A 23,837-nucleotide genomic window follows, 5' to 3' on the forward strand; every position below is an offset into this window, starting at 1 on the left:
TTACTTTATTTGTGAACACGGTACATTATTCGATATATTTTCGAACACCAACCCGGTGTTCCATTGTGTCGAAGTGCTGACGTTGAAAATCGAAATCGAGGTGACGATGATTTTGGTTAAAATATTTTGATGCATGATTCGATTAACTGATTTATTAAATACGAATTTTGTATACCCTAATCATCGATATTAAAACGTAATAATGCATACCGTTTTTACGCGCAGTAATGCTATTGTGGCATATACTTTGACTGTTTCGGCGTGTCTAACATTTTGTTGTTTTCTCTCTACTGTATTTATTGATTACAGAGCAAATGCAACTTTAAATACTGTAAAAGTAGTTGTGTAAGTATAGTGAATTTATTTTACAGATATTATAAGAGTAAATTCAGGAAAAATTATTATTTATTCACGATATTTCATCTCAAATTATGTGTTATTATATCTGACTTTTTCATTGCTGGATTATGTATCTACTGTAATATAATATAAAACTTATTTCGACGTGATATAAATTTTTTTGCAAAATGTTACATGATATATTATGAAAATATTATTTGAATATCATTTGAATTTATGGAAGACCTTATGAAGAACTATATAATATAAACATGTTGGTTAAAATTATTAATATTTATTTATAAATGTTTAAAATTAATACTATTTACTTGTTTATGAAAATAAATATATTAATAATTATTCACGTTTTATTTTGTAGGAAGAATGTAGCAGATTACAGTGCTTCAAGAGAAAAAAATGACTTGGGATACTTAACATTTGATTTACAAACTGATATCCTTTTTTATTATATAAATATTTATCTATTATACTTTTGAATATTTTGATTTCTTATATTTTAAGCTTCTTTATATCAATAGGAATATTTATCAAGCTTTTCTATTTATTTTTGTGTATATTTATATTAATTTTTATCTTTTTATAATAATATAAAATCACAAAATATATCATTTCTTTACATATATTAGTATATATACATCTGACTCCATTATTTAATTGGAATGTTAAACAATTATTTTTATATCTCACAGCAGAGTATCAAACAGAAAATAATGATTTTAATCAGGTATAACATAAGTATTGTAATATAGGAATATTTTTAGTTTATAATCATATTCATTTTGTATATTATATTAAAATGTTTTGTATCCTAGGTAGTGTTATGGGATAAAATAGTACTGCGTGGGGATAATGCAGTACTTGACTTTAAAAATATGAATACAAAATATTACTTCTGGGATGATGGCAATGGTTTAAGGTAATTTTTTGTAATAATTATAAGTAGAACTTTTTAATCGAAGAAATTATACATTTTTATAAAATAATCTAATGTTTGCTTCTTTTTCTAGGGGAAATAAGAATGTAACATTGACATTATCATGGAATATTATTCCAAATGCTGGACTTTTGCCAAGTGTTAATGCCTTTGGCTCTCATACTTTTGCATTTCCATCTGAATATACCTCATTACGTGTGTAACATACATTTCTGTATATGCAATACATCCATATTCATTGCTTTGTAAAATTTCTAATTATTTTACATAAAGCCGATGTATAATAAATTTAATATTTTCATGTATTATTGTTTAATAGTCAGGAACTATTAGGTTTCCCAATTAGCTTTATCCTATACGTATCGATATTTGATATACAATTTTTCATATTAAAAAATAGCATGTTATAATTTGTTATAAAGACAACAGTGATATATTTATTTTTCCATTTTCACATTTAGTTGCAAAATTTAAATTTTTGCTAAACGTTTTTATTAATACTTTGATGCAATTTATTATCGCAATTTTCTTGATTTTCACTTATTAACTCATTTACCCGCTCTCTTTCTCCTTCATCATCACCATCATCATCATCGTCATCATCATCGTCATCATCGTCATCATCATTATCATCATCATCAGCATCCTCATCATTATCATCATCTTCATCTTCATCTTCCTGATAAGATGTATGATTTTCAGGAATATAGTCTTGTGATTGATTTCCTGTAAAAAAGATGATATATGGCAGGCTATAAAGACAATAAGTAAACGTAAAAATACTTAAGACCTTTACCATAATAATTATATTCACCTTCATCATCAGATTCGTATGTTCCACCTTGTCTACCAAATTTATGAGTTCTTGCTACAATAGAATAGAAAATATAATTTTAAAAATAATTACTAAAAATTATAACTTTTTAATTAAATGTAGATATAAAAAAGTAGTATTAGAACTAATTATATTACTTACTTGACATACTAAGATCTTTTGTTTGAGATGTTTCAAAACCACATTTGGGGCAAGGTATAGGTTTGTTCTTTTCATACTTAAACCCTTTTCTTCTAATATGATCCTCGCAATAACATGTTTTACATCTTAAGCAAGAGTATTGTCCTAATCGATTGCATGATTGACCTAAAAATATTAATTGTTTACAATAAACCAAAAATTATGACACTAATATAATTATACGTAAAATATATTTATACTTATATTTTTATCTCTTTTATATTCTTACACTTGAAACTTTCTGCCTCCAAAACCTGACATGATGCTTGATGTTCAAATTGATCATCTTCACAAAGAAAGCAATTACAAAATGAACATCGGAATATTCTACCACCGTGATCCCACACACCTCTTTCACATTCTTGACAAATTGCATCTATCAATGGACATATACATGCATGAGTTGTAAGGCAACGTCTTCCGTGACAAACCCATGCTTCACAATGATCGCATATGGCTCCCTTTAAAAATTTATGTCTGTTACTTATACTCTCATAGTTTATTATACTGTATAATATATTTAATTATTATAACTATACGTAATTATATATATATTTAATTATATGTAAGTTACATGTACTTACCACCATACCCAATCCAGTATTAAACACACCAGGATGACGAACAACACAATCTCCTGTTTTTAGCATACACTTTATTTTTCCACAATGAGCACACATTGGTAATCGTTGTACACTTTGACAGAAATAACAGAAGGCTCTACTTTTTTGTTTCTTGCTACATTTGTCACATTCCTTTATTAAAAATTAGATATAAGTGTGATATATAGAAATACGGATACTCTGCTTATGAGACATAGGCTATTTTTAAATATTTTCTACTAATTGATAATATTAATAATTAATATATTTGAAATTTTATGATATGAAAAATATATTTGTGAAATTGGGATTTATTTTCGGTATTTATTTGTAAAAGGGTTAAATTATGATAATACTGATGTACATTATAATATATCATATTTACCATTACTGCATTGCATGGAAATTTAGCTAAATCTAATTGATCTTTAGCGGTTCTAATTTCTTTTTGCCTTAATTTTTGTTTTTCAGCTTTTCGTCTTTGTCCTGTCTTTTTCTTCGGCATTTTGGAAAATTTAATATCAACCTGACAAATATAATTATTTGATTAATAATAAAACGAGGTTAGAAACGTTGGAGTACAATTTCGATTAATTGAACAAGGTTAGGGTAAAATTCAAAATCATTCCATACAGTTTAGTTTAATTTAATGGTTTACTTTCAGGATAACATACATCATAATCACTTCATTTCGTATATTTATTTTCGTATTTTTAGAATATATATAGTGGCCTAGCTAAATGGGATCACCTAAATATTTGCCTTATTTATTGTTATATAAAAAAACTTCTCAGGACAAAATTATAGTATTTCAAGGATCACGTGCAACGCTAAAAATAGTCTTTTTTCACAAACAGAAGACAAAATTTAAAAAATTTTTAAGACAAAAAATATAAATACCTACTCGATGAATGCCGAAAGAGAAAATAAACTATAACTATTTCTTTCATGGTCACTTTTTAAAGAAATTATAAGGTCTATACATATATTTATACTATATATTTATTCTTCAATATCCTTGTAGATTATAAAAAAAACAATTCAACAACCTTAAACATATCGTGCCCATTATTTAATCCTGAAATATTTGAATCTGAAGTATACATACATAATATTTAATTACATTCAATCAATAAGTGGCAAAATTAAGAAATTAAAATTTTTTGGCTCCTAGACAAAATTTCTTAACTTATGAGGGCTCAAATGAAAGTTTAGAACCTAAAGAATTAATTGAGATTGGTTTTGTCAAACTTTATCTGGTTTTATTTAAATAGTCTCCCTGGTTTCTTAGTTATAAGGAAATTTTAAAAATCGCTCAATTGGCGGGTCTGTGATACAGGCGCTCGCACATATGGGCAGTTCAGAAATTTATGGAATTTAAGCTTGGTTGTCGTGCCCATGGAGTGTTAGAGCATTCTGCTCATGTTTATAAATTTGAAATTTTGAGACCGTGATTATACAGAAGAGCTACAAGTGATCATTGAGATATACAAATACGCGAATCATATGTTACGATGTAAGTGGATACGATATGAGAATAGAAAGAGATCGCTACTAAGAGACTCCTTCTGTCCCTATCTAATCAGGCATGCATTTCATTGATCGACGCTGTTCATTGATCGGTGTTATATTTACATATTTACCGCACGATGCAAAACTATAGACTATGTCATGATCATATAAATAGGTCTCGACACTCATGTACCAAAGCCTAGGGAAAACTGAGTATCTGAAAATTGAGTCATGACTAGTTATGAAAAATTAATATCGAATCATCGTTGCAGGAAGATTCTCGTTCTACGCATCGTGATATGCTATGAGTGTCTCAGATAGAAACAGAAATGTTCTTTTTGTGTCTATCTCGTAAGAATGCGAACTTTGTTGACCGTCCATATTAATGTTTTACGATTAGACGCGATACAATTTTTGAATAGTATTCCCTAGCGAGTGCCGAGATCTGTTTACATGATCGTTGGAATCTATCATGAATTATACAAACAATTATAAACACATTCGTAGAAACGAATATTAGGGCGCAATACTTCAAACGGAAAAGGCCATTTCTGATGTTTAATTTGAATTCATAGCATTTGTGTTTTTTATAATGTAATTCTTGTAGTTGTTTAGTTCGTTTCCTTACTTAATAAAACATTTGTTATTTCTTACCGTTAAAAATCGAGTTCTCAATAATCATTTCCTTCCACGGTTTTTAAAAGGGTCATGAAAGGAATAATTAACGTGAACAATACTCATAGGCTCTGAAATATTATAACCATGTCACGATGGAATAACTGAATTAACCTCTTTATGACAAAATTAAAAAATTAAATTTTTCGATCTATAAGGAGAATTGCTTAACTATTCTAGGATTAAATCAATGCTTTAATTCTCAGAAATCTTCTCTATATAGTATTATTTCGATTTCCTAGCTAATTAAATAATTACATGCAATTATTTTGGTGTCCTGATATACTTTATCAGTTATAAATAAACTAAACTCTTGAAATAAATCTTTATAAGTATGCACTTTCTTAATATCCCATTTTTATTTAATGTTAAAAGTATAATTTCTATGTTCATTTGTACATTGTTCATATATTGTGGAGATACAAAGAGTGGAATGTATTACATATTGAAAACTTATCATTCGAAATAATTATTATTTTTTAGTATTGTTATGTACGATATTTACGATAAAACATTTGTTACATAAGTATGTTTAAGAAAAATATTTTGGTTATATTTAAGATTGTATCTTTGCATGCAATAGCTTCTCCAATTTGCGAACATCCACTGTGAATTTTCGAATACCTTCGCTTAATTTATCTGTTGCCATTTGATCTTCATTAAGAAGCCACCTAAATTCAGCTTCACTCAAACTGGTCTTTTGAAGATCAGATTTCTTTGCTGCATCTACTGTAAGTACTCTGCGAATTGGTTCATTTTTCTTTTCTAATTCTTCTAATAGCTTGGGACTTATAGTTAGAAAATCGCAACCAGCTAATTCTTTTATCTCACCTTAATGAAAAAATCATATAATATAATTTTTATTACAACCTCTAGTTTTAGTAACTATAATTAATTTTAAAATAATCTTAACCCCCTAATAAATATTAATTTTTATATTTACCAATGTTCCTAAATGAGGCACCCATAACAACTGTTTTATATCCAAACTTTTTATAGTAATTAAAAATGTTAGTTACAGATATAACACCTGGATCTTCTTTAGAATCATACAACTTTTTATCCGTATTTGCCACATACCTAACAAATCACTTCGTTTGTACAGTTTTTTAATACTTATAAAAAATATTGTTGAACTTACCAATCTAAAATTCTGCCAACAAACGGTGATATGAGAGTTACACCTGCTTCTGCACATGCAACCGCTTGAGCAAAAGAAAATAGAAGCGTTAAATTACAATGGATTCCATATTTCTCTTCCAGTTCTCTATACACAAATGAATTTCACTATTTTGAGTTTAATCTTTTTATTAAACAGCTGGTTGATAATAAAAATGAGATCAGCTTACTTTGCTGCTTGAATACCTTCCCATGTAGAAGCAAGCTTAATTAACACACGATTTTTATTTACACCGAGTTCTTCATATAAAGCAATTAACCGTTTGGCTTTCTCAATGCTAGCTTCTTTGTTAAAAGACAACCTAGCATCTACCTCCGTGGAAACTCTACCAGGTATAATATTTAAGATTTCTTTACCAAAAAGGACACATGTAATGTCTAAAGCTGCTTCAACTTGTTCTGTCAAAGTACTGAAACAAATACATTAGTTTATAAGTTTCCCATTTCTCTAATTAAGAAGCCACGTAAATCATAAAATTATCATATTAATTATTACCACAGTTATGATTTCAAGTGAATACTTCTTTTCTTTCATACCTTTTGCTGCATACACTTCCTTTTATTTTTCTTTTTTATAAATTTTAATATTCTCCCATTCCTAATACTAATCTTCATAGAATTTCCTACATTTTCATACAGATTTACTTTAATTCCTTTATATTTCTTGATATGTATACTATTCTGTTCACGTATATCATTTTATCCCTTATAATTCCTATAATGTCTTAAATTAACTTTTACTGTACTATAGATTCTATATCTACAAATCTATCTACTAAAACGAGCATTTATATATTTTTTAATTATAATAGTTATTTAGTATTAATAATAATATAAAAACTATAAAAAATTTAGTGTACTAATGTACACTAAATGTAGTGTACAATTTAGTGTGCTATTTACAAATTAGTATTAAAAAATATACTTTTCTTTATTGTGTTAAAATAAATATCTCATAATTTAGTACTAATATTTTAAGAAGACAACAAATTTAATATATATTAAAAATTTGTAAAATAATGGGCATTTAAGTAATACTAAAAGTAGCACATTTATTTAAAATATTTATTAGAATAACTATACTTTCAATTTGTTAATTTAATATTATAATATACTTACGATCCAGACTTTTTTCCATATTGTACAGCTTTATCTATTAAGTGAGCATATTTTTTTTGATTAGCTGCAGCAAGGATCAAAGAGGGATTTGTAGTTGCATCTATTGGCTTAAATTGCTCCATAGCTAAAGACAATTAAAAAGTACAATGAGATAATAAATTAATGCATTAATAAAAATTTTATATGGTAATAAGATAATACATTCATTTTAGTTTGTAATAACATATATTTTAGTGTAAGACATTTATATATATTTACTTATTTATATATATTCCAAGAGTTATCACTGACATCTATAGGTCAAAGATAATAGATACATACATACATATCTTATGGATTACATTACATGATAAATAGAAATTTTTTTATTTAATGCAACAAAATATTATCTACATAGTATTAAAAAGAATGGTTTATAAAGTGAAGGTTTATAATAGAATATAATAGAATGAATCAAACTAAAACTACTTATTTTACATTTTAAATACATAATTAAAATTGTATGTAATTAATTTGGTTTTTTAACATATGTTATAAATTATTCATTATGATATAATACAATGATTTTAATGATATAACAATTACAATAAAATCATATAATGTATTTTGTAATATAAAATATATTTTATATATTTATATATTTAAAAATGTACGATGGTAAAGAATAATAATTTAGTTACATTTTAGTTTTATTACATTTTTATAAAATATTGATAAGTATAAATAGCATTATTATGAAACTATTAAAAAAAAAGCAATCGTAAGATCGGAAGATTTTGTAATTTCCCCTACTCTTGCGTGCATAATGTAATCTAAACTTTAAACTAATATCTGCTTTCTAATGAAGTATTGCGTATTCTATTATAGTGCTTATGCATATATGCATTTATAAAATGAATGTACAATAAAGTAGATATATAAAAAATATTTATTCTTCAAGTAAAAAGATGTTTAAAAGATAAATTAAAAGTGCGCTATTAGTGTACCCCTACCATACTTTTTTTTAGTCACCTTCACCTTTGACCGTATGTGTATTAGGTGCAAAACCATTTATTTAAAACTTATTTTATTACTTACCTTGAAAATCACCGGTATCGGCGACAATCGTTGTGATTTCTTTTAGTTGTGTCAATGAGCTCGTCATCTTGACTTTCTTCGATTGAGGCTCACTCATTCTTATCGTTACTTTTATATACCGACTGGAAATCGAAAATTCTGCTTCTTACACTGGAGCGATTCAGCATTCAACGATACTGTACACGCCTGCCAACTTGCATAACACTACCGCTTAATTTTCTCCAACACTACTTACATTACGTAAGTAACTTTTGCTATCGATCGTTTGTATCTGAAATCGATATTATTCAAGTATTTAAACAAAATTCCATTGATTTATAATTTTAATAATATAGTAATATTTATATAAATATTATTTAATTCTAGGTTTTCATATTTTACAATTTGAATATTTGAGATCAGTATTTATTATCTGTAATTGTTATATGTAATGACTTTAGTAATGATGAGAGATAAGATCTATACAGAAGTACATATGTTGATTCTTTTGTAATCAAACGTATTTCCCTTATAGTTTAAATGCATTACAAAATTAAAAATTATTTCATCTTGTTCCTTACTTTTTTAGTCTACAATTTACATTATATTTTAAAATTGTAAATAGATATATTTTAATATATAAGTTGCGTATGCATTATAAGACATATTTATTAAAACTTAAGTACAATAATAGTGAATTCAGTTATACATATGTATACTTATATCTATAATCAAACATTGTAACATTGTATAAAAATATATAAATTAAAAGGAAACAATCTTATTGTTTTTTATATGCATTCTAATTAAAATTATTTGTATATAATACTCTAAAAATATATCTCAATTTTTAAGATATATTTTAGATGGAATATTTTTATATATTGATGTATGTAATTTTTTAATTTGATATAAATATATGCTTACTTGATCTTAGTTAATTTTAACATAGAATTTATTCAATAATGTATTTATATATTCTTATTTCTCTCTAGCATATGGTCTATTAGTAAATTGTATTTTCTTATGAAAATATTCTGAACTATCAATTAATTATATTATTGATCATGATTAATATTAGGAAATCAATTTGATTGATTCTATTCTTCGATCGATTCTATATATTTGATCAATTCCATTATACCTCTTGTTAAAAAGTATAATAGAATACTGATAAAGTATGTGATAACATATATACTAATATGTAAACCATATGAGAGAGAGATTCCCATTTTATATGGAAGAAATGTATTAAATTATGTTGTTGAATGAACATGTTAAAACACTTGCTGAATTGGGAAATATCACTTTTATCTTACAAATAAGTTTAGTTTAATTTATATTAAACTTTATCACTTCGAGAATGTTTATCGATAAATGTCGATTTTGGTTGGTGACTGTACATAAAAATCGAACATATTACTAAAATTGCACCTAAAGAAAACTGGAAACTCAAGTTAAAATCGAAAAGATATATAGAAGCTATACAAGAAATAATAATGGCTAAAGAGGTGGCAAAACCTTTAAGTATATTATCTGCATACTTAACTACCATTGCAACAATAAGACCTCCACCTGCTTGAAGTACAATTAAATAACAAATAAATAGATCATAGCCAAAAAAGAAGCCTTGTTTTCGTAAAATTTCACCATCATTTACAAAACATGTAATTAATCCAAAAGGTAATGATAGTAAACTTAATTGAACATTTCTCATCCATACTGATATATCTGAATCTTTTAGTATTTTTTCGAAGTATATCCCTGCAAACCCTGATAGAAAACATGCACTTAAGGCAGCTGAGAATCCAAGTAAATGATTCTGTTCTATACCAGATGGTAAAGCAGTATCTGAACTTTGTGCTAGTTGTACTAATACTACACCTATGACTAATAATATTAGAGCTCCCCACTGAGTATTCTTTAAAGACTTTCGTAGTATTACCACAGCAAAAAATGCTGTTGTTAAAATTTTTAATTGGTATGTTACCTGAGGAATAGTATAGTTAATAGGTGAAAAATATCAAATATATACTTAAGTATTGGATATACCTGATAAGTTGCTGCATCTAAATTAGATGCTGATATATATAAAAGATTATTCTGTACAACATATAGAAGTGATGGCACAGATACTTTTAGAGTATCAACAGGCTGTTTTATGATTGTTGACTTTAGGGCATCAACAAATTTTGGAAAATTTCCTTCTTCAACAAGAACTAATATTAGACATGTTAAAAGTTTAACAACCTCCGCCATAACTACCGCTGAAATAACATTTAATTACTATACATTAATAACTTACATGAATGTAATAAAAATAATAAATACAATTTTTAATTTATATAAAAAAATGTAATATACCAGTTGATGAAAGAAACATATCTCCTGATCTTGTACGTGCATAACGCATACTAAGCCCAACCAGGGCATTTTGTAATGTAAGTGTAATTAAACTAATGTATTTTAGTGTCTGAACACTTCCTGTAAAATAAATTAAGAAAAAGATATCAGAGAATGGTTAAGGAATCAATACATTAGTTAGTCCATTAGACATACTAAATTTAATTTTATGTTAAATTTATTTATTACAATTTCTTATATTAAAATTATAGACTTACGTTGTTGTGATTCCATCATATAATGTTTTTTATAACAATTTTTATAATATAAAAGCTAATGGATCATTTCATCTACAAAATAAGATGTTTTATTAAAGTTATAAATGTAGTGTTATTAATGTTTTACATTTTAAAAAATTTATTAAAAAATTATTGAACATATGTATATGCATGTGTATTAAATATATAATTTAATCAGAAATCTTTGATTATATATAATAAATTATAGATATATTTACAAAACATTAACATATTTAAAGCTTAATACTATTTGTCAAATGTAATCTTGATTTTTTAATTCATGTTCAGTATAACGTTTAAAGAAATAATGCAATAATTATAAATCAATGTAACAATACACAATACATATTGTAATTTAAGAAAAAATATATAGTAGATGAAATAGTATAAAACATACCAATTATTCAGAGTATAAAAGATTTATGTTAAACGAGTGTATTCCTTATGATTATGTGACATACGATTAATATTTAAGTAAAGTATGTATTAAAAATTTTATATTTAGCAATAAAAATAAAATGTGCATAGGATTTATATCTACAGTAATACATAATACTAACTGTAATGTTCTTTTTCAAATATATAAATACTTTCATTTTACCTTTTTCTTTATTTTTACTGAAATAAAAAAAGAGAAAACAAGGAATGGTAAGTATGCACACAAGATATGTACACGTTGACATTTATACCCCTTTATTGCCTATCGTCAACATGTGTATGATGTGCCTATAGAAAGCCGAGATATTTTTAAATCTAAAATATATTAAGTTTAGTTATCTTAATACATATTTAGATATTTTACTAAATCAATCAAAATTACAAATTTTTAATAACAATGATAGAAAATGATATTTCACCAACTAATAAAATAATTTTTCTTGCCATTATCGGAAAAATAGGTCAGATTTAAAACATTTAAATCTTAATAAAACTTTGAAATTGTATTGTTAATTTATAGATATTGTAATTATTTAATATATATGAAAAAATAGATATACGATAGAATAAAATTGTAAAAAGAATCTAATAATCTTATATTGTAATATTAATATACTATATAACTAGATATAATTAAAGAGATTAAAATGAAACTAGGGATTTTTTAAATTATTGCTAATATGTTGGTGGCAATGAGGTAATGGGTGGTAAATTTTAACTTTCGCAAATAAACGTATTATAGCGGTGGTGTTGATCGTATTGTGAGAAGTTAAAAGAAACCTTTATTCCATAATCTTGATCATATGATAAAACCCATGTAAGTAATGTATAATTATTACATGATTTTGTAGATATTGTTATTCTACACTTTTTGTTTGTGATATATACCAATAAAAAGTGTTCTAAACTTGAATATAAAAATATAGGTTACATTAAATTTGTTCATTTTTCTTGGATCTGTATTTGATAAACAGAAAACAATGTCTTATATGTTGTCACATCTCCACAATGGATGGCAAGTGGATCAGGCAATATTATCTGAAGAAGACAGAGTAGTTGTAAGTTTCTAATTGATTTGTATTAACTTTTAATGGCTGTCATGGATGAAATTTTACCTCGTAATTTTACTATCTATAGCGACTATCTATATATGAAATAGTAACTAAAAACAAAATTTTTTAGGTTATTAGATTTGGTCATGACTGGGATCCAATGTGTATGAAAATGGATGAAGTTCTTTATAATATTGCTGAAAAAGTAAAAAACTTTGCTGTCATTTATCTAGTTGATATTACTCAAGTACCTGATTTTAATAAAATGTAAGGTTTAATATGCAATTAAAAATCTTAAAATGTTATTTTATATTTTCATAAAATATTGTTTAAATCATTGATAGTATTATTTTAGTCAGTAAACTGGATAATATCTTTTTATTGTCTTAAACTATTAAAGATATACGTTTTCAGAGAGATGTAAATATGATTTTTTACAGGTATGAATTGTATGATCCTTGTACAGTTATGTTTTTCTTTCGAAATAAACATATAATGATTGATTTGGGAACTGGAAATAATAATAAAATAAACTGGACATTAGAGGACAAACAAGAAATGATTGATATCATTGAGACAGTCTACAGAGGTGCCAGAAAAGGTAGAGGTTTAGTTGTTTCTCCAAAAGATTATTCTACAAAATATCGTTATTAATTATCTTTATTGACGAAAATATTTTATATTAATGTATAAATCAGAGAGAAAATATTGGTATATAACTGAACTTACATCAATAAATAAAAATATGGCATAATTACAAATAAATATAAAGTTATATGTAGCATATATGTACTTATGCAAATTATTGTAAAAATAATAAGTATATTTGTACATTTATTATTTTACATTTATCTGTAAATAGCGATTATAGTTTTGTATAAATTGGTTAATTTATTTTCTATACAAGAAGAAGTCAATAAATCATAGCTTAGTGAAGAAAGACTAGATAATTAAATCCTGAAAACATATTTTTATTGGTTTTGTGTATATTATTCATTTTTGATATGTATAAATATTTAAATAACACTTACACTCAAAGGAAGATTGCACTTCTCATGTAGGACTTTTGTCAAGCAATAGTAGGTAGGTAGCTTATACCTTGAATAACAATTAAAAGATTAGACATTTATATTAATTAAATCTATTGTAATCCTTAAGTCATATAGCCAGTTTAAACTAAACAATTACAACCTTATATTGAAATGTTATTATTATAGTTTCCTTAAAATGTTCTGTCTGTTTTAAAAATATATTATCATATGCATTCCATAGAAATAAAAAAGAATTAAATTTATGTATTGCAAGAATAAAATTTGATTCACGTATTACTATAAACAAAATACAAAATATCATGTTTCATTACAGTTGTACTTATACGTACATACATTATTTATTACATTGATCTTCTATATTAAATAATACATCTTCATTTTATGTTAGAAAAAATACTACCACTTTTTTATACATATAAATTTCAATATTGTGCAAAACAAAAATAAATATTTAAAATTACTTCTTACATGCTTACCTCAAAGTTGTGACTAGTGTAGATTTATATTTGAACTTGGTACTATTCTTATTTTCCTGGAGGTATTTTCGTACACTGGATTCATAGGTGGTGGTTTATCTAAAGACAAAAATTTCAATATTTAAAACGAAAAAAATAGTAAATAAACTTGTTTGTAATAAGCATGACAAACTTACAATTCTTTAAACAATAGGGATTTTTTAATACTTGCTTTGTACAATTGTATATGTAAGCATACTGACTCTAAAAATATAATAAATATTAATAGTATTAGATATACAGGATCCAACCGAATAACACGTAAAAGCGGGCATAATGTGACTGCTTGTGGAAAAATAAGAAAAGGTATAGAATAAAATTTTTTCATTCTCGGCTTAGTTTTCGAGAAAATCAAGGTTGAAAATTTGTGAAATTTATATGCTTCAACATGACAAATTTCGGATTGGACAGGACAAAATAATGTAAAGTTTGAACACATTTAGTTAAAAATTGAACTACTACACGCGTATGATAAATTTTCAAATCTATTTTTTTCGAAAACAAAGTATCCCGTAAAAAAGTGTTCTGCATTTTTGATTTATTTTCACACGTGGAATGATTTCCTATCGATTATTTAATCCTGTTCAGCCCGGAATTAGTCATATTCAAATATATTTGACAAATTTTCAAACTCGATTTTTTCAAAAATTAAATCGAGAATAAAACAATTTTATTCTATATTTTTCCTTATTTTTCCACAAGGAATCACGCCTATTTTTGCGTGTTATTCGGTCGGATTCTGTAGATATATAATTTATGAGTACATAATTTATATTAATATTAATATAAAAGATCTTGGATTTTCCTACTTCTTTTTGCACCATATTTATTCTATCACGTCGTAATCTATATACTGTTCCAAACACATCCAATTTTTTATTATCTCGAAGATGTTGTAAAATTATATCTATTGCTATTAAAGTGCCAGTTCTACCAATTCCTGCACTGTAAAAGTATGTATTTTATATATATATATATATATAACAAATTTATATAAAATAGTGAAATAGTAATAATATTAAATAAATTCAAAATGTAAAGTAATAACAATACTGAATAATATTAAAACATCAAGATATATGATATTATTAACTATTATACTAAACTCATATATTTTTACCTGCAATGAATCACAATATATCCTTTATTACCAGTAACATTACGATGTACAATCTGGCAAAAATGGATTATTGGTTCAAAATCTTCTGGGACATCATGATCTGGCCATTCTTTGAAATGTAAATGTGTTATATTTCTTTTTTTGTTTTCCTATATTTATTATTTATAAATAGGAGAATTAAATTAATATATATATAAGTACAAATGTATTTTATTAAATCTTGTAACTTAAGTTTAAATCTTGTACCTTTTGTAATACTAGCGTTCTTTGTGTATAAGATCTATAATCTAATTCACTTATACATTTTATAGTCAAATTTTCATACTTAAAAGTTTCTCTAATTGTTGGAAAATATTGATGACATTTCTCCTACAAAGGTATCAATTTTTAACATTCATGCGTTAAACGAGATTTAAATATATTTAGTGCGAAAATCTTACTTTGTCTTTTTCAACTAACTCAGTCAACATAACTATTACATTGATGTCATATTGCTCTATCATTCTCCAAAAATCAAATGTTGTTTCTTCTTTTGGTCCTTGACAAGCTATATATTCATTTTCGCCACTATAGCCCTGAAAATAGTGTATACCTATTTAATTCATATTTAATACATAATATAATTCATATTTAGTGTAAACAAATAATTTTATGGTTACTCACCTTAATAAAAGATGCATTGATGTAGTCAGTATTAGGATCATTTTCAATTACTTCCAGCTTAACTCTTGAAAAATCATCTGAAAATATAAATTTAATAAAGTATTTTTTTTCATTTTATATATAATTCACATCTTTATAATATGTAAATCAATATTTTTACATGGTAAAATATCAGAATATCTGTTTTTCTTCTTATTGGCTTGTAAACAAGCAGTATTGGTTGGCATCTGTAAATCAATACTAAGAGTTTGAAGTAACTGAAATTCATTGCTTAATTTTCCAGGATTATCAATAAATTGTTGACAATGAGCTATAAATTTCTTTTTTGAAAAAGGTGTAGGAACTGGTGATCCAGACATGTCAGAATGTAGAAATCGTCGTAATATTCTAAAAAACATGTATAAATTATCATTAAATTATTAATTATGTAAATTTTTTGCCACAATGTATATTTTGTTACAATGTTTAAATGTTTAAATTTTTATATTTTGATGAATATTATTTTTACTGTGACAATGTTGAACTAAACAAAAAATAAGATTTACTTACGCACGAATTGAACATTTGCGAAATAATAACATTATTGTTGATAAAATTCCCAAGAATAAAATACCAAAAACAACTCCACTAACAAGTACGATATCTATTTCAGCATCTAATATAATTTAAAATATTTAATGAATACAATAAAATTTAATTATGTATGATTTTTGCAATACCAATATCGAAGCGACTAAACGAAGAAAAATACAAATAACTTTAAGAATCAATAAACACTTTACTGGTTTTTATTAAAAAAGTTGTAGAATCAGAATATCCACCACGAGTAAATGCCCGCATTCTAACATGATACCATGTATTTGGTTTAAGAGGACCATTACAATAAATTCTTTTATTGGTATTAGATGAAATTTCTTTACAATTTGTATTTTCGCCAAGTGTATACTTGACTGCTTCCATATCGCCATAATCAGCAACAGAATTAGCTGCAAAAATACGGTAATAATTCAAACATTTTTAATTAAATTTGAATACAAACTGAAAAATATATCACCTACGATAAGGATTCCAACATAGTCTAGTAGCTTGATAAGGTATTGTAAAGTCTTGTAGCATAGCTTCTTTCCAAGAAGATATATTTGGCCATAATATATGATTTGTATTATTCGTCATATTAAATCTAATACTTGATGGAATATTATAGTTCATTCTTGACACTATAATAGAATAATAAATAATATCACCATTTGTATTAGGGAATAAGGGAAGTAAAAGTGTAGCTGTTGTTGTAGTTCTTCGTGCACTAGCTGGATCTATAGTTATAGATTTTATATAATCTTCATCAGGTTGAGGTGGAACTAAAATATAAATAATGTGTAGTAACTTATTAACGACATTTTAATACTTGAAGATAAATATTTTATGAAAGTTGGTAGTTTATATTATTTAGAGTTAGATACATACTGCCAGCAGGATATGAAATATTTTTAAATGCTGGTATTCCAAAATCTTGGATTCCCTGAACCTTTGTTACCACTTTAATGATATAATTATATTCTGCTTTTAACTCTTTTAAATTTGTTATGACCGTATCATTTTTAACATCATTTGATAAAAATTGTAATGTAAAAGAATGTGGTTCATAATTAGTTCTAATCCCATCTACAAATACATTAAAATATTCCAATATTCCATTTAAAGAACATGGAATGCCCCATGTCAAAATGGTATTCAAAACATTTTTATTATTTTCATTGTTTACAATTGAATATGAAAAGTTGGATACCATCCCTGGAACTAATATATAATAACTATGGTAATATAATAGAGTTTAGTGATATTGAAATTATAAATATCTATAATTTCATGTAATAAGAAATTACCTCCAGCTGGTGTTTTAAATAATACTAGGTCATTGTTATAACTTCCCCAGCCTGCAGAGGTTCTTGCTTTGATTTTTGCTGTATAATATGTAAATGCTGTTGCATTTAAATATTCAAAAATGAACGTAGATCCATTAAAATGTTTAATGGTTTTTAAAGTTACTGGTTTGCACCAATCAGGCATATAGAAACATATTTCTCCTTCAAATACAAGTTCAAATTCATGTAAATTCCCTGCTAAATATGATGGTGGTTCCCAAACAAATATAAATTGTGAATATGTTATATTTGTAACATTGAGAAAAGGTGCGGATGGTACTGAAATATTAAAGAATATCATATATTACCATTAATATTACTTATGACTTTTGTTATTTCTTGTATTTTTAATGTAGGTTAAAAACTATATGTTTAACATAATTTTTATGCATTTCTGCTTACTTACTATCTTCTGATGTTGTTACACTTATTAATTTACTTAATTCACTATTTCCTGCTTCATTAAGAACATATGCCCAACATATATATGTAGTAAATGGACTGACATTCTTTATTATTGAATTTGTAAAATATTCATCTTGAATATGAGAATCTATATGTACTTCAGCTTCCCCATTCTTAACTTCATAACCATGACCGTTTGTCATTGTAGCATTACACATAGCTTTTAAAGATGTTAAAGTACAGTTACTGTTGCCTTTCTCAATCTTCCATGAAAGCATTATGTCATGCGTTGTAACAATTGGTTCTTTCATATTTAATATTGGTGATTTCGATACTAAATGAAATTTTCATTTATTCTTAAACATAAATATTTTATAAAATATACATATATAATATTCATAATTTTTTTTTACCTGTTGATGCTGTTCTTGTATCAATAGTGATCATTTCCCCATCATTATTGTCTTCATCTACTGCATTAATATAAATGCAATATGGAGTACATGCATACAAATCACTTATTGTTACATTTATTCCAGTTACTTGTTCTGTTTTTGGCTGTGGATCAATAGTAACACGGTAATATTTAATACATTTAGCTCCAATTTCTGGTGGTTCCCAATGAATAACTAAAGAAAATGCATTAGCTTCCACAGTTGGGTTTTGAGGTCTACTAGATTCTTATAAAAATAATTATTATTCAAAAAATTATTAATTAGTAGCTATGTGTAAAAACTAGTATAATCACTGACTAACATACTTGGAGAATTTGTTTTTAATGTAATATCAACACCATTAGATTGTTTGTTGTTTATTGAAACTGCTTTAATTATAAAGAAATATTCCTCACATGGTTCTAAATTTGATGAAATATATTCCTCAGTTGTAATTGAGGCATTATTACAAATATTTTTAAGGCATTGCGCAATTAAATAATGATTTACACATGTTGGATAATCTCCTGGTGATTTCCAGCTTAATTTAATTGTACTAGAAGCAGTATGTGCAACTAATTTTTGAATATCTCCAATTTCAGTAACTAAAAAGAATGAATAGTATATAAATTGTATATTATACTTTTAAAAACAATTTCTGCAAAATAATTAAACCAGAGTAAATTTAAATAATCATATTGGATATTAAATTTGTATTAATATTATAATTTTACTATTAGAACTCGTCGCGCCTGTTACAATAACTCCAGTCGAGTTTAAATCTTTGTCAATGGCTTTTACAATAAATGTATAATTGTTGCATGGTTCTAGATCAGTGGCATTATATTGTGTATCTTTTACTATGGTTCTATTTCTTGAAAAACATAGTTGATTTGAGTCCAAGCATATATCGATAGTATAAAACAATTCACTTGTTATATTATCACAAGGAGGTTCCCAGGAGAGAAATATCCATTCTGTAGCAACTAGATCAATCGTTAGATTTTGTACATTTTTTCGATCTATAAACAAAGCAAACGTAAATAGTAAAATCATTCATTTATACTGACCTTTATCTAAATAATTATACCTTCTTCGTTACATGTCATTAATATATCTTCCGATAAAATTTGGTTATCTTTCAATTCGTTAGATGAAATAGAAATATGCTCGAATTTTTGAACGAAGTCATTGTTCGTTGTATCGAGAATCGATATATTAGTATCGTTGTTTTTCAGGTAATCATTCGGCAGGAGCTCATTTTGTTCGAATTCCGTAGCTTCGTTTAGAAACTCTTTTATGCTCATAGAATTATTTAGTTCTGAAGATACTACATATTCAGCATTGAGATCAAATAAAATTTTCATCGAAGCGTTCACTGTTTCATTGTGTCCGATGTGTCGATGATCGATTAAATTATTTTCACTGAGCACATAGATGATCTGTAGTGCGTAAATCAACACTTTCAATCGTTTTTTTCGTACCATGTTACCTATAAGATTGCAAATTGAAACAGAGTTTCATTATTAAAATCGTAAAAATCTAAGATAACAGTTTGATGTTTTTTTATCTTAATTAATTAATTAACTGCGCTAGGTAAAGTATCAGGTTCTGGTGATAATTTTATTGTACACTTTATACGTCGTATAGTTAACATTACGTACTTGAAACGATGTAATCTAGACTTTCGAAAGATTTATTTCATATCACAACTAAAAACGAAATCAATATTTGTGATTCTTTCTGATAAACTTAAAATATACCTTGAGTCAATTCACAAACGAAAAATATCATTGTTGTCACAAATAAATTGTATATTAATTAGAAATGATAACGTTTCATTAACCATGATTTCGAAGGAACGATGAAAAATGTTAATATTAGAAATAAAGAAATTTGATAAATAATCGATTTAATTTTGACCAATGTATCTTTTTAACACATTATTTGGATAGGTTACATTGGCTTCTGCCAATATAATTCTTTTTCTATTTAAAGTGATATTTTTTTTCTATCTAAATTAATTGAAATGTTAATTATATATATATATTTCAAAGTATTATATACTTAGTCTCATAATTTAAAACCAGAAAAATAATTTTATACCAAAGACTTAACAATTGAAATTGTAATTTTTATACGTTTTGTGCATTTATGATTGTGCATTTCACTTCATTTAACACGTTATGTAAATTTATTTTGATTACTATTATTATTCATTTTATAAATGCATTGTAAAAAAAGCAGATATTAAAAATAAAATGGTATGTGTACAATAGGCGTTTAAAGTGGCAAGTAGAATTTCACAATAATTGATTGATATGTTATAGCTCATATCAATCACGATTCGATCAGCAATGTTTTTTCACAGATCATCGTAATATGAAAAGTCAAATGCTCACGATTCTTTACCCAATCTCACAAAAAATTGTTCTTCATTGATAAATTACAAACATATATTCTATATTTTTCATTATGAATTGAAACCTTTTTTGTATATAAAACAATTGTTATGTTTTATCCACTTATTCAAGAAAAAGTCGGTTTATCTAGGATTAAACTCTGCACATATGAATTAATTCGTTGTTTTCAATAAAGTTATTAAAAATTTATACACTCGAATCAATGAGATCTATTAACAAAGGTACGAAGAACTATTTTGAAAACTCGATGTGTTAGTTATTTTCTTGATAATCATTCTGACTTCTGATCACTTACCAACAGGTTTTCGTTTATCCCTCCTATAGTCATTGATATTGCTGATAAGAATCTCAAGTCTATATTAAACTCTTAAAAGCGTACTCTGTACTACTTTATTAATCAAACATGAGGGTAATATTTATCTTGATCTTTTTACGAATTTTAACAATTTTTTATTATATTTTACATATAGCTTTTATAAAAATTCATTTCTTTGGAGTCTTACATGAATTATATTTATTATAATAAGTTTATAAAATCACTGAACACAATTATTACACAAATGGCTGTTATCGAAAAGCTTTATAATGATTAAAATTGTATAATTTTAATTATATATCTATAATTATATATATATAATATATGTATATATATATATATATACATGTAATAACGCATATATAATAACTGATATGTTAACGCATTGTTAATAATTGGAAATCATAATTAATAAATAATTCATAATATTTAAACTACATTTATATGCCATTATATATGTGTACGTAATTCTTAATGCAATTGTGTATGTTAAGTATTAAATTAAACATAAAATGTACTTGCCCAAAAGATTAGACTTTGCCGCGATTTGAATCTCTCAATGTTATTCATTAAATATCAGTTTTCCTTTAATATAGATAAGACCTCCCGTTTTCATTAACGTTTTTGCGCATTCTAGTAAAATACATGTGAATCGAATGTTAAGCACTATGATCGAAATTCGCTATATTAAAATTACATTCAATCGTAAAAAAAATAAAGCAGCATTAAGCTCTCATTGAAGCTGCAATTTACTTATGAAGCGAAATAGAGGAGCATATGTATATACATTTTTAAAGAATATATTATAACCTCCTCAAAGGTTGTTAAAAATAACATGTTCTGATTATTTGAACCTTTTAACTCACAAAAAGTCATATTTACGCTTGTATTTGAATAGTATATTTATAAAATATATTTGTACAACTTAAACGAGATGAACAACTTAAATTTATTAATTAAGTAATAATTAATAAATTATTTATTACTGATTATTTGAGTAAGACTTTCAAATGAAAAGAAAAATATAAGCTCATATAAGATAAACGAAAATTCGACGAATAAGAAATCTTCATTTTACTATATGTATATATAAGCGCAGACGAGGGAAAATTTAAGACACTTTTATTCTGTTTGCTTTTTGGTATATCTTTAATTTATAACTTTTAATTTTTCAATATAAAAAATATCATATTAGAATATTCATGAAAAATATGTTTGAGATAAGTTAATAAAATAAATATAAAGAGGTACGTTAACTATATATATGTAATTAATAATTTAATAAAAATCTGGTTAAGTAATAAAAATAAATATTTTTTAACATTGCTACAATTATTGTATAATTTTATATTTGTATTGTTGGAAAAACAAATAAAATTACTATTTATTTCTCAAGCGATTTATCATTTGACCATTTCACACGTATGTTAATGTAATTTGATGTGTATACTTGCGACGGAGTGTTTCCTCAACATATGTGCCTATGATTATGAACGTGATGTAAGTCATACATATATATTTTGTTTCTAGATATTTAAATTTTTGCGTTTGAGTGTATTACAAAATATTTTTCCATTATGAAATAAAACGTTTCATAAAATATGTAATCTTTTACGATAAAAAAGATAATGAATTTTATTAAGAAAACAAACTAAAACAAACAAATTTATTTATTTATGTTCTATATATTGTAATTTTGTATAATTAATTATTAATCATCTCCTGGTTCAATAACAAAATTTTGTTTCAGATATTCTAAGGGCTTTAAAATATTCTTGATAAATTAGTGGAATGTAAAGTAGTAAATAACTGTCTTTATACTTTTCTCTTAGCCTTACATTTGCGTATAATGAAGGTAAGTGCAAATTATAACATAATTTTGGCCTTTCTTTTTTCGGTGAAAAATTTAAAACATGAAATCCCGCTTCAAAATCCATTGACGTTTCATATAAAGCATTACCATACCCCATACCCGAGCCTTTGTTTAAAGACATAGTTAGAGAGGAAATGGGAGTACTCACGCATATGGTTCCGGTTGTTTCCGGATTAGTGCTGAACCTAACGGCTAAGTACTGAAAATGTTCCACGCTAGCATATACATGAACCTATTTAGTTCCACGCTACAAAAGACTATTTCATTGTACGGTTTTATGAACAAGTTCATACTTTTCTATTCGAGATAGACAAGTAAGAGAATAACATAATCACGCAATACTGAAAGTTGCCTCAGAAAGAGAAATTAATTATTTATTATATTCTTTTTAGAGAAGAAAAGGAAACCTTACCGTTTAAACGATAATGGATTAGTGGAATGATGAATAGTAATAATTTTAATATATTTTATACACAATAGACTTTTAGATTTAACATTAAATTTGCTTTATATTAAATAATAAACGTTAT

At 25.6% G+C, this 23,837-nt stretch overlaps 6 protein-coding genes across 16 annotated transcripts; 2 read left to right on the top strand and 4 right to left on the bottom strand.

Annotated features, from left to right (window-relative positions):
* The first annotated feature begins 22 nt into the window (after positions 1-22).
* LOC117234258 (signal peptidase complex subunit 3) lies at positions 23-1,595 on the top strand. Its single transcript, XM_033495274.1, has 5 exons — positions 23-345; positions 719-792; positions 996-1,084; positions 1,173-1,276; positions 1,368-1,595. The coding sequence occupies exons 1-5, from the start codon at positions 203-205 to the stop codon at positions 1,495-1,497; spliced, it is 540 nt and encodes a 179-aa protein (XP_033351165.1). The 5' UTR covers positions 23-202; the 3' UTR covers positions 1,498-1,595.
* A 28-nt stretch (positions 1,596-1,623) lies between these two features.
* LOC117234254 (zinc finger protein 330 homolog) lies at positions 1,624-3,687 on the bottom strand. Of its 2 annotated transcripts, none has more exons than XM_033495270.1 (6): positions 3,297-3,687; positions 2,894-3,064; positions 2,539-2,770; positions 2,271-2,435; positions 2,109-2,162; positions 1,624-2,020 (listed from the first exon to the last, which is right to left on the bottom strand). In XM_033495270.1, exons 1-6 carry the CDS (start codon positions 3,414-3,416, stop codon positions 1,776-1,778), a joined length of 987 nt encoding a protein of 328 aa, XP_033351161.1. In that variant the 5' UTR covers positions 3,417-3,687; the 3' UTR covers positions 1,624-1,775. The 2 variants fall into 2 exon arrangements, with proteins under 2 accessions (XP_033351161.1, XP_033351160.1); XM_033495269.1 differs by having other exon boundaries at positions 2,091-2,162; positions 3,297-3,683.
* Positions 3,688-5,433: 1,746 nt separating this feature from the next.
* Positions 5,434-8,696, bottom strand: LOC117234257 (probable transaldolase). The gene is made up of 6 exons (XM_033495273.1): positions 8,474-8,696; positions 7,397-7,520; positions 6,448-6,687; positions 6,240-6,365; positions 6,042-6,178; positions 5,434-5,929 (listed from the first exon to the last, which is right to left on the bottom strand). The coding sequence occupies exons 1-6, from the start codon at positions 8,568-8,570 to the stop codon at positions 5,655-5,657; spliced, it is 999 nt and encodes a 332-aa protein (XP_033351164.1). The 5' UTR covers positions 8,571-8,696; the 3' UTR covers positions 5,434-5,654.
* Positions 8,697-9,527: 831 nt separating this feature from the next.
* LOC117234255 (UDP-galactose translocator) lies at positions 9,528-11,936 on the bottom strand. Of its 2 annotated transcripts, XM_033495271.1 has the most exons (6): positions 11,915-11,936; positions 11,696-11,847; positions 11,074-11,145; positions 10,817-10,936; positions 10,505-10,719; positions 9,528-10,442 (listed from the first exon to the last, which is right to left on the bottom strand). In XM_033495271.1, exons 3-6 carry the CDS (start codon positions 11,090-11,092, stop codon positions 9,795-9,797), a joined length of 1,002 nt encoding a protein of 333 aa, XP_033351162.1. In that variant the 5' UTR covers positions 11,093-11,145; positions 11,696-11,847; positions 11,915-11,936; the 3' UTR covers positions 9,528-9,794. The 2 variants fall into 2 exon arrangements, with proteins under 2 accessions (XP_033351162.1, XP_033351163.1); XM_033495272.1 differs by lacking the exons at positions 11,696-11,847; positions 11,915-11,936 and adding an exon at positions 11,492-11,652.
* Positions 11,937-12,238: 302 nt separating this feature from the next.
* Positions 12,239-13,469, top strand: LOC117234247 (thioredoxin-like protein 4A). 2 transcript variants are annotated; one of them, XM_033495257.1, is made up of 4 exons: positions 12,239-12,349; positions 12,459-12,590; positions 12,715-12,851; positions 13,025-13,469. In XM_033495257.1, the coding sequence occupies exons 2-4, from the start codon at positions 12,513-12,515 to the stop codon at positions 13,236-13,238; spliced, it is 429 nt and encodes a 142-aa protein (XP_033351148.1). In that variant the 5' UTR covers positions 12,239-12,349; positions 12,459-12,512; the 3' UTR covers positions 13,239-13,469. The 2 variants fall into 2 exon arrangements, with proteins under 2 accessions (XP_033351148.1, XP_033351149.1); XM_033495258.1 differs by having other exon boundaries at positions 12,241-12,349; positions 12,507-12,590.
* LOC117234242 (tyrosine-protein phosphatase 10D) lies at positions 13,418-23,474 on the bottom strand. 8 transcript variants are annotated; one of them, XR_004493490.1, is made up of 21 exons: positions 23,456-23,474; positions 19,786-20,187; positions 19,430-19,717; positions 19,022-19,300; positions 18,675-18,941; positions 18,263-18,595; positions 17,818-18,135; positions 17,399-17,731; positions 16,993-17,292; positions 16,717-16,920; positions 16,484-16,589; positions 16,095-16,321; positions 15,935-16,011; positions 15,712-15,846; positions 15,518-15,640; positions 15,272-15,420; positions 14,961-15,096; positions 14,289-14,355; positions 14,113-14,211; positions 13,616-13,682; positions 13,418-13,541 (listed from the first exon to the last, which is right to left on the bottom strand). XR_004493490.1 is itself a non-coding variant. In XM_033495249.1 (19 exons), the coding sequence occupies exons 1-19, from the start codon at positions 23,457-23,459 to the stop codon at positions 14,126-14,128; spliced, it is 3,834 nt and encodes a 1,277-aa protein (XP_033351140.1). In that variant the 5' UTR covers positions 23,460-23,474; the 3' UTR covers positions 14,031-14,125. The 8 variants fall into 8 exon arrangements, 7 of the variants coding, with proteins under 7 accessions (XP_033351140.1, XP_033351142.1, XP_033351141.1 ...); XM_033495249.1 differs by lacking the exons at positions 13,418-13,541; positions 13,616-13,682 and having other exon boundaries at positions 14,031-14,211; XM_033495251.1 differs by lacking the exons at positions 13,418-13,541; positions 13,616-13,682; positions 14,961-15,096 and having other exon boundaries at positions 14,189-14,211.
* Positions 23,475-23,837: the final 363 nt, after the last annotated feature.

Source organism: Bombus vosnesenskii, unplaced genomic scaffold, assembly GCF_011952255.1.
Source record: "Bombus vosnesenskii isolate JDL3184/JDL3185 unplaced genomic scaffold, Bvos_JDL3184-5_v1.1 scf7180000013304, whole genome shotgun sequence".
Lineage (NCBI taxonomy): Eukaryota > Metazoa > Arthropoda > Insecta > Hymenoptera > Apidae > Bombus > Bombus vosnesenskii.

Bases quoted from the DNA above. Each gene is read 5' to 3' on its own strand.
- LOC117234258 (XM_033495274.1), top strand. From the start codon at position 203: ATGCATACCGTTTTTACGCGCAGTAATGCTATTGTGGCATATACTTTG. The intron at 346-718 runs GTAAGTATAGTG...TTTATTTTGTAG, and splicing joins AATACTGTAAAAGTAGTTGT to GAAGAATGTAGCAGATTACA. The intron at 793-995 runs ATATCCTTTTTT...TAGTATATATAC, and splicing joins AACATTTGATTTACAAACTG to ATCTGACTCCATTATTTAAT.
- LOC117234254 (XM_033495269.1), bottom strand. From the start codon at position 3,416: ATGCCGAAGAAAAAGACAGGACAAAGACGAAAAGCTGAAAAACAAAAA. The intron at 2,771-2,893 runs GTAAGTACATGT...AAATTTTTAAAG, and splicing joins ATACTGGATTGGGTATGGTG to GGAGCCATATGCGATCATTG. The intron at 2,021-2,090 runs GTAAAGGTCTTA...TCTTTTTTACAG, and splicing joins AGGTGAATATAATTATTATG to GAAATCAATCACAAGACTAT.
- LOC117234257 (XM_033495273.1), bottom strand. From the start codon at position 8,570: ATGAGTGAGCCTCAATCGAAGAAAGTCAAGATGACGAGCTCATTGACA. The intron at 6,179-6,239 runs GTAAGTTCAACA...GTGATTTGTTAG, and splicing joins GTTGGCAGAATTTTAGATTG to GTATGTGGCAAATACGGATA. The intron at 5,930-6,041 runs GTAAATATAAAA...TTTTTCATTAAG, and splicing joins TGCCTCATTTAGGAACATTG to GTGAGATAAAAGAATTAGCT.
- LOC117234255 (XM_033495271.1), bottom strand. The intron at 10,720-10,816 runs GTATATTACATT...ATGTTATTTCAG, and splicing joins TATGTTTCTTTCATCAACTG to CGGTAGTTATGGCGGAGGTT. The intron at 10,443-10,504 runs GTATATCCAATA...ACTATTCCTCAG, and splicing joins TAGATGCAGCAACTTATCAG to GTAACATACCAATTAAAAAT.
- LOC117234247 (XM_033495257.1), top strand. From the start codon at position 12,513: ATGTCTTATATGTTGTCACATCTCCACAATGGATGGCAAGTGGATCAG. The intron at 12,591-12,714 runs GTAAGTTTCTAA...AAAATTTTTTAG, and splicing joins CTGAAGAAGACAGAGTAGTT to GTTATTAGATTTGGTCATGA. The intron at 12,852-13,024 runs GTAAGGTTTAAT...GATTTTTTACAG, and splicing joins GTACCTGATTTTAATAAAAT to GTATGAATTGTATGATCCTT.
- LOC117234242 (XM_033495245.1), bottom strand. The intron at 16,921-16,992 runs GTAGGTGATATA...GTATTTTTGCAG, and splicing joins ACTATGTTGGAATCCTTATC to CTAATTCTGTTGCTGATTAT. The intron at 15,421-15,517 runs GTACAAGATTTA...TAATAAATATAG, and splicing joins GAACGCTAGTATTACAAAAG to GAAAACAAAAAAAGAAATAT.